This window comes from Gekko japonicus, unplaced genomic scaffold, assembly GCF_001447785.1.
Source record: "Gekko japonicus isolate JY-2015 unplaced genomic scaffold, Gekko_japonicus_V1.1 scaffold3503, whole genome shotgun sequence".
In the NCBI taxonomy this organism is placed as follows: domain Eukaryota; kingdom Metazoa; phylum Chordata; class Lepidosauria; order Squamata; family Gekkonidae; genus Gekko; species Gekko japonicus.
This window is the reverse complement of record NW_015164764.1, coordinates 138,349-145,888: the sequence shown is the minus strand read 5'-3', so window position 1 is coordinate 145,888 and position 7,540 is coordinate 138,349. Positions and strand designations below refer to the sequence as shown.

Genomic DNA, 7,540 nt, shown 5'->3' with positions numbered 1-7,540 from the left:
ACATGTGGGTGTTGTGGGGAAGCGATCTTCCAGCCTCCTTAGGAGTTCATTTCATTGCAATCATCCTAAACTGAACCCTGCTGCTTTTTTCCCCCATCTAGCTTTTATTTATTAGTTTGCTTTTAGAATTATGGTTGCAATTTCTGAAGGCTTTGGGTAGGGGAATAAATTTCGGAAACAAAACCCCCTAAATCTTGAATCATCGTTGTAGTGGGTCCGGATTGTCTTAAACCAACATGTCTACAGATGTCTTGTTTGGAAACTCGAGTTCATACTGAGGATGCCTTTTCTGGCAGAAGCCGCTGTCTTGGACATGCGGATAATATAAAGGAACGACAACCATTTGTAGCTTGTCTGCTTCGGTTGATGCTACAGCAGCTGTTTCTCGTGCATTTTAGACGCAAACCTGTCGCACGTTGGCATAAGACCAGCCTGGAGTATATTGCTGTAGCCTGGCAAAATGGATATATAAATTCCCTTTGCTTTGGAGAATGGTGAAAAAGATTGTACTCCCTGTCCTTTCAGCGTGGGGCGTATTCCCAAATACAAAGATTTCTGGATGTTGCTGGTTTGCCTTGCTTCTAAAATAGGCAATGTCGAAGGCCCTGATGGTGAAGAAGTGCTTTTCCAGCTTTGGTTTCTTTCCAAACATTTTCCAGTGTCTAGAAGTCATTGATCCTTGTGTGACAGCAAAGCCGTTCCTCTTCAACCTGGGGCATCTGTGAATCGCTGGTCGTTTCAAATGGCTGTCCTTTTCATCTGGTCCGAGAGTTTATCCATATCCGCATGTCTTTCCTCTTGTATAACTTCTTCGTTTTCGGAGGGCTCTGGCCCTGATTCCTTCCCAAACGCTTCCCTGATTGTATCCTGATTGTACGAGCACTCCCCTCCTTTGGTCAGCATAGTTTCTGAAACGGATTTGGGATCTTGCATCCAAACGTGCATTAAGACCTCGTCGATGCACAGGCGGCGAGTGACATCGGGCTGCAGCATGCGGTAAATGAGGTCTTTGCACTCGGCAGACAGCACTTTAGAGCGGGGAAAGTGTACCCGGTGTTCTTTCTGCAACTTGAGCATCTTCTTAATGTTGGAGTCATCGTAGGGCATGGAGCCGCAGACCATGATGAAGAGGACAACGCCCAGGCTCCATATGTCGTACACCTTGGGCTGGTACGGGATGCCTTGCAGCACTTCTGGGGCGGCATAGGCGGCAGACCCGCAAAAGGTTTTGCTGAGGATGACTCTTCCTTCGTCATCACGGTTCAGCCGTTTGGAGAAACCAAAGTCTGTCAATTTGATGTTGAATTCTTTGTCCAGGAGGAGGTTCTCGCATTTCAAATCCCGATGGACAATGTCCAGTTCGTGGCAGTAACTGATAGCGCTGGCGAGCTGATGGAACATCCTCCGAGCTGCATCCTCAGGGATGGCTCCTCGCCTCTTGATGAACTCCAGCAGGTCTCCTTGTACGCCAAGCTCAGTCACAATGTAGACCTTACTGTCTGAAGTCTCAAAGATCTCATAGGTCTTTATGATGGCGTAGTGCTTCACTCTGGCCAACATTTCGATTTCTCGCGGAAGAAACCGTTCCAGGAAGTCCCGTGGAGCTTTGTTCTTATCGATGATCTTCACGGCAACGTTGCATTTCAGCCGGTCTGAGTAGGCGGATTTCACTTTCGCGTAAGATCCTTCTCCGAGATTGATTCCCATGATGTAGCCTCTCCTTTTAAGAACGTCAGCATCATCCATAGTACTGTAGCAAGCCACCGACCGAAACATCCAGTTTGGCTGCTCATTAGCCCCTCATTGGTGCGAATTCCTGGATGGTCATCTGAGACGGCCTGACTTTCTCAGGTGGGATGCTGTAGAACTTTGAACATTCTTTTGTGATGTCACAAAGGAAAGCAGTTGTTACAGTAGATTATTGTATGGCTGATGTCCAAATGAATTCATCTGGACTGGAATTCACTGCCACAGGAAGTGGTGGCGGCTACAAGCATGGACAGCTTCAAAAAGGGAATTAGATAAGCATATGGAGCAAAGGTCCATCAGTGGCTATTAGCCACAAGGTATAGATGGGGGCTCTGGGGCAAGTGATGCTCTGTCTTCTTGGTGCTTGGGGGGGTCAACAGTGGGAGGGCTTCTAATGTCCTGGCCCCACTGGTGGACCTCCTGATGGCACCTGGTATTTTTGGCCACTGTGTGACAGTGTGTTGGGCTGGATGGGCCTTTGGCCTGATCCAACATTGGCGTCTCTTATGTTCTTATGTTCTTAAAGCAAAAACACACCCTTGAGCTTCATCTGGAAGTGAGGCCCAATTGTCTCGGGGAGTCTTGAAGGGGGTTGTTCCATACGTACAGGTATATATAGGAGGCAAAGCAAACGTCTTTGCTCTGTTTTGTTTCAAGGTATTACCATAGGTGTGTAATGGAAACCCAAAGTCTGCAGACAAATTCTTGCTCAAAATGGATGTTGCAAGTTAGAGGGCATTATCTGTGTGTGCACTAACTTTGGCGTCTTACTGCTGGAATTATATGTCTTGTCTGTGTAGTAGGGTCTATTTCAGAGAGGAGCCAAAGGATTGGATCCATACTAAATTGGCGATTTCCACTGATTCCCCCCTTTCCACTGCAAATTCCTTGGGGACCACCACCTTCTTAAAAACAAGGTCCTGAACCCTGACGGGAAGCCAGATCTTCCCTGATTTGCATGAGGACCACCCTTTGTCCTTTCTTTCCAGGATGCTTCACACAAATATTTCCTCTACTCTTTCCAGCATTTCACAGATGCAGATGGCACCACTATTCTCACAGCAAGGAGTTTTGTGCTAACAGTAACTCTAGAGTGGTGTGGTGGTGGTGGTGGTGGTGAGGGAGGGGCTTGAAGGGGAAACAGCATGGGAAGAACGTGGTTTTAAAAACCCACCCCAGCGCCACGGCCTTGATTTCAGTTGACCCCTCTTCCATTGCTCCTTGTTAATATTAAAGTGTTGGGCGATATGATTATAGGGTTGCCAAGTCCCCCAGGTTACCGATGGGCTCATAGGGTTGCCATCTCCAGGTTAGGAAACTCCTGGAGATTTGGAGGGTGGAATCTGGGGAGAATAGAGAACTTAATGCAGTACAACGTCATAGAGCCCACCCTCCAAAGCACCCATTTTCTCTGTAGTCTGGAGATGAGCTGTAATTCCTGGGAGATCCCCAGGCCCCACCTGGAGGCTGGCATCTCTATAGGATATGCCATCCAATGTGTGCTTGGCCTCTTCCTCTTCCGAGAGTAACCTGCTGGTCTTCCTCCCAGATCACATCCCTGAGGGAGCATTACCCATTCAGGAATAGGGTTGTTGGCTCTGGGTTGGGAAATTCCTGGAGGTTTGGGGCTGGATCCTGGGAGTGGTGGGGTTTGGAGGGGGGAGAGGCCTCAGCAAAGTATAATTTCTCCATAGCAGCCGTTTTCTGCAGGGGGGATTGATCTCTGCAGTCTGGAGATCAGTTGTAATTCTGGGAGATCTCCAGCCCCCCCCCCCCCAAAAAAGGTTGGCAACCCTAGTTCAGGAACATCCACAGCCTTTAAAACTTTTAGGCCTGGCTAGGTCCTTTTAAGGCAATCAGACAACAAACCCCAAACAGATTGTAGGCTTGCAAAGCTTAAGAAATGTGTCATGTAAATGCTTTGACTGGAGTGGGGTGGGGAACCACAAGATGGGTTATGCAGGTTGCCAGCGGTTTTTTGTTTTTTGGCAATTTTCTCAGTGGAGGGAGGTAAGCAGTGGGGTACCGCAGGGATCAGTACTTGGTCCACTGCTTTTTAACTTGTTCATTAATGATTTGGAGTTGGGAGTAAGCAGTGAAGTGGCTAAATTTGCGGATGATACAAAGTTGTTCAGGGTGGTGAAAACCAGTGAGGATTGTGAGGTACTCCAAAGGGATGTCGAGGATGGGCAAGTGGGCGTCAACATGGCAAATGGGGTTCACTGTGGCCAAGTGCAAGGTGATGCACATTGGAGCCAAAAATCCTAAATATAAATACACATTGATGGGGTCTAAACTGGCAGAGACTGATCAAGAGAGAGATCTTGGAGTTGTAGTAGATAACTCACTGAAAATGTCGAGACAGTGTGTGACTGCAATAAAGAAGGCCAATGCTATGCTGGGGATTATTAGGAAGGGTATTGAAAACAGATCAGCCAACATCATAATGCCCGTATATAAATCAATGGTGAGACCTCATTTGGAATACTGTGTGCAGTTCTGGGCACCACACCTTAAAAAAGATATTATAGCTTTGGAAAAAGTGCAGAAAAGGGCAACTCGAATGATAAAAGGGTTGGAACACTTTCCCTATGAGGAAAGGTTAAAGCGCTTAGGGCTCTTTAGCTTGGAGAAAAGACGACTGAGGGGTGACATGATCGAGGTTTATAAGATTATGCATGGGAAAGAGCAGGTAGAGAAAGAGGTACTTTTCTCCCTTTCTCACAATACAAGAACTCGTGGGCACTCCATGAAACTGCAGAGCGGTCGGGTTAGAACGGATAAAAGGAAGTACTTCTTCACCCAAAGAGTGATTAACACATGGAATTCACTGCCACAGGAAGTGGTGGCGGCTACAAGCATGGACGGCTTCAAAAGGGAATTAGATAAGCATATGGAGCAGAGGTCCATCAGTGGCTATTAGCCACAAGGTATAGCTAGGGGCTCTGGGGCAAGTGATGCTCTGTCTTCTTGGTGCTTGGGGGGGGTCAACAGTGGGAGGGCTTCTAATGTCCTGGCCCCACTGGTGGACCTCCTGATGGCACCTGGTATTTTTGGCCACTGTGTGACAGAGTGTTGGACTGGATGGGCCTTTGGCCTGATCCGACATTGCTCTTATGCTCTTATGTTCTTATGTCTGAGATTCTGAGTCGTGAATCTCTCGTTGCTTGAAACTAACCACCCTGCAGTTTTCCCCAGAAAGGATGGTTTTGTATTTCAAATCCCAGCTATTTCAATCTGCAGATCCCCATTCTGATTTTTGCTTTTCCACGGTGCCAATCAGGCCTGGGGTTCTTTATTTTCATGTCACTTTCTGTTTCCTCACACTGCATTTACCCCTGAAAACAGGCATTTTTCAATACTAGATGTGTATAATCAGCCTTCTACATACAAAAGGCATCCATCATAAATATATAAATGGTTAAAGAAACCATACAACAATACAGTCAAATCCACAAAATCAGCAGTGGAAAAGAAATGGATAGTTTGATGAGAACACAAATGCATGTATTTATGCGCGTGTGTATGTACAAATAAACTAGGAATGATGGCTCATCCATTTCCCATAGTTCAATGGATACTCACAGGCTTTCATCTTCTGCCCCTTCAATGTGGAAGCCCTCTAAAGGTGCCAACGTTGTATTTCAAGCACTGGGGTACCTGGACAGGGCAAGGACCAAGATAGCTGAGAGGGTAGAACTTGGAGGGCAGCACTCTAGGAACCCCAGAAAGCTAGACAAATGTGCTTTGCGCTCATAGGATGTTGGGTTGGGTCTGAGTTGTGGCTACTCTACTCAGCCAGTTTAGAGGGGTAGTCAGTAAAGAATATTTGCCTGGGGGTGGATGGGCTTTGGAGGCTGTCCAACCCTGGCAGGGAAGCAGGCCCCTCTGAATTCCAGCTACGTAGGTGTATATGTGCCCTGACCTGGGTAGCTCAGACTAGCTTGATCTTGTCACATCTTGGAAGCTGAGCAGGGCTGGCCTTGGTCAGTATATGGATGGGAGACCACCGAGGCAGTCCAGGGTCTCACAACGCAGAGGCAGGCAATGGGAGACCACCTCTGAATGTCTCTTGCCTTGAAAGCCCCACCAGGGGTCGCCATAAGTCAGCTATGACTTCATAGCGAAGAAGAGGAAGAAGAAGAAGTGTGCGTGTAGAGTGAATGTTGAACTCAGCGATACACCAAAACATACAATTGTGTTGTGTGGCTGGAAGGCCCAACCCAAATGGAACATGGATGAGGAGGTGCCTGCTGACCTGGTTACTACCAATGAGGCCTGGGTTGGGGTTGGGATGCAGAGTGTGGGAATCCGAGAGAGAGAGAGAGAGATCCTAGAATAACATGTGCCCTTTGGTTTCCAGTTGATTTGGGAAATCCATTGTTTTCCACCTGAGCTGCCTTGCTGGGTAAGGCCAGTCCTGTTCCCAGAACCATAAATAAATAAAAAGTCATGTGATAGGACAGGTGGGGCTGGGTGTGATTGGTGGCGAGTGCTGTAAATTTGGCCATGCAAAAGCAAGACACTGTGCTATTGATGCTACGCCTATGTGGGTGGGTGAGAAGCCAATGTTTTTTGTTTGCTAACAGATACAGAGCCCTGACCTGGATGGCCCAGACTGGCCCAATTTCATCATAACTTGGAAGCTAAGCAGGGTCGGTCCTGGTTAGTACTTGGATGGGAGACCACCAAGGAAGTCCAGAGTTACTACACAGAGGCCTTTGAATGTCTCTTGCCTTGAAAACAATCATATCCCTTCTTCCAAGGAATACTTCATGAAGGCAATATGAACCATTTCCAGCTATAGACAGTCGGGCAACCCTTAAGTAGCGCTAATCCAATCCAGCCGTTGATAAGGGCAGCCTAACATCCGATCTACCCAGGATGGGCCATCAGGAGGACACTTAAACTCATCACTGATTCCCAGTTTTTGTTCATATGCTGATACTGTCCAAGGATCACCCTACCTTGGAATGTCAGATATTTCCCTACTAATCTTCCTGCCAGATTTTGACCAGAGTTACCTTCAAACTGTCCATCAAGCTTCATATCTTGGACCAATCATGTTCCTGAGAAAGTGGGTTCCCATGTCTAGCTATGGGACCCTTCCCTATAAAAGACCATGCCAACGCAGTGGAAAGTGGGCCAGGTTTTCCCACTACCTGAACACCCCTGCAACTGTGTTTCAGTCTCCTTCACTCCTTCACCTCAGCTGCATTTGCCCCTGGACCTCTCCAGGCCTCAAGCCCAGGATTTCAGGTCATATGTCCTTTTCCTAAAGCTTCCCGATTTCCTCCCTCCTACATTTTGTGCCCTCTCGTTGGTGTGTGTGTGTGGTTACTTAGGGAATTCTCAGGTGCCTAGTGTAGGTTCTTTACATTTTTATTCTTTTTATTTTATTTTGTAGACAATAAAGCTATTTGTTTGTGCTTACAATCTCTCACTCGCTTCATAATTTTTGGGGGAGGTACCACTACTGAGATCCACCTTGGTATACAGAGGCTACAAAGGTCCTGCACTATTCTTTTCTGGAAACCTTTTTAAAGCTACTTTGGGTCCAGTTTGGGTAACAAGGGAATCAGCACAGCTTACGGATGGTGGGACACAGCCTTGTGTGGGCCAATGTGTGTGCACGGGAGGAGTGGTAATCCTTGGTATGAGAATACTAAAAACTTCTGTTTTTAGTGGACCGTTGACAGCTACTGCCAGTCTGTGTACAGACAACCATATGTGACTAGAGACAGAAGACAGGAAAGGCTTTGGTTCCGCAGTAAGTCACATGCTTTGCACG

At 47.2% G+C, this 7,540-nt stretch overlaps 2 protein-coding genes across 2 annotated transcripts in view; both read right to left on the bottom strand.

Annotated features, from left to right (window-relative positions):
* Positions 1-738: 738 nt before the first annotated feature.
* On the bottom strand, positions 739-1,746 carry LOC107109133 (testis-specific serine/threonine-protein kinase 1-like). Its single transcript, XM_015409708.1, has one exon. The coding sequence runs from the start codon at positions 1,744-1,746 to the stop codon at positions 739-741; it is 1,008 nt and encodes a 335-aa protein (XP_015265194.1).
* Positions 1,747-4,811: 3,065 nt separating this feature from the next.
* LOC107109132 (testis-specific serine/threonine-protein kinase 2-like) overlaps positions 4,812-7,540 on the bottom strand; it is a gene marked incomplete at its 3' end in the record, with an annotated part of 7,299 nt that continues 4,570 nt past the window's right edge. Inside the window, exons 2-3 of the mRNA XM_015409706.1 lie at positions 5,410-5,464; positions 4,812-4,859 (exon numbers count right to left, since the gene is read on the bottom strand). Coding sequence (XP_015265192.1) covers positions 4,812-4,859; positions 5,410-5,464 — 103 coding nt within the window. The remainder of the gene's footprint in view (positions 4,860-5,409; positions 5,465-7,540) is intronic.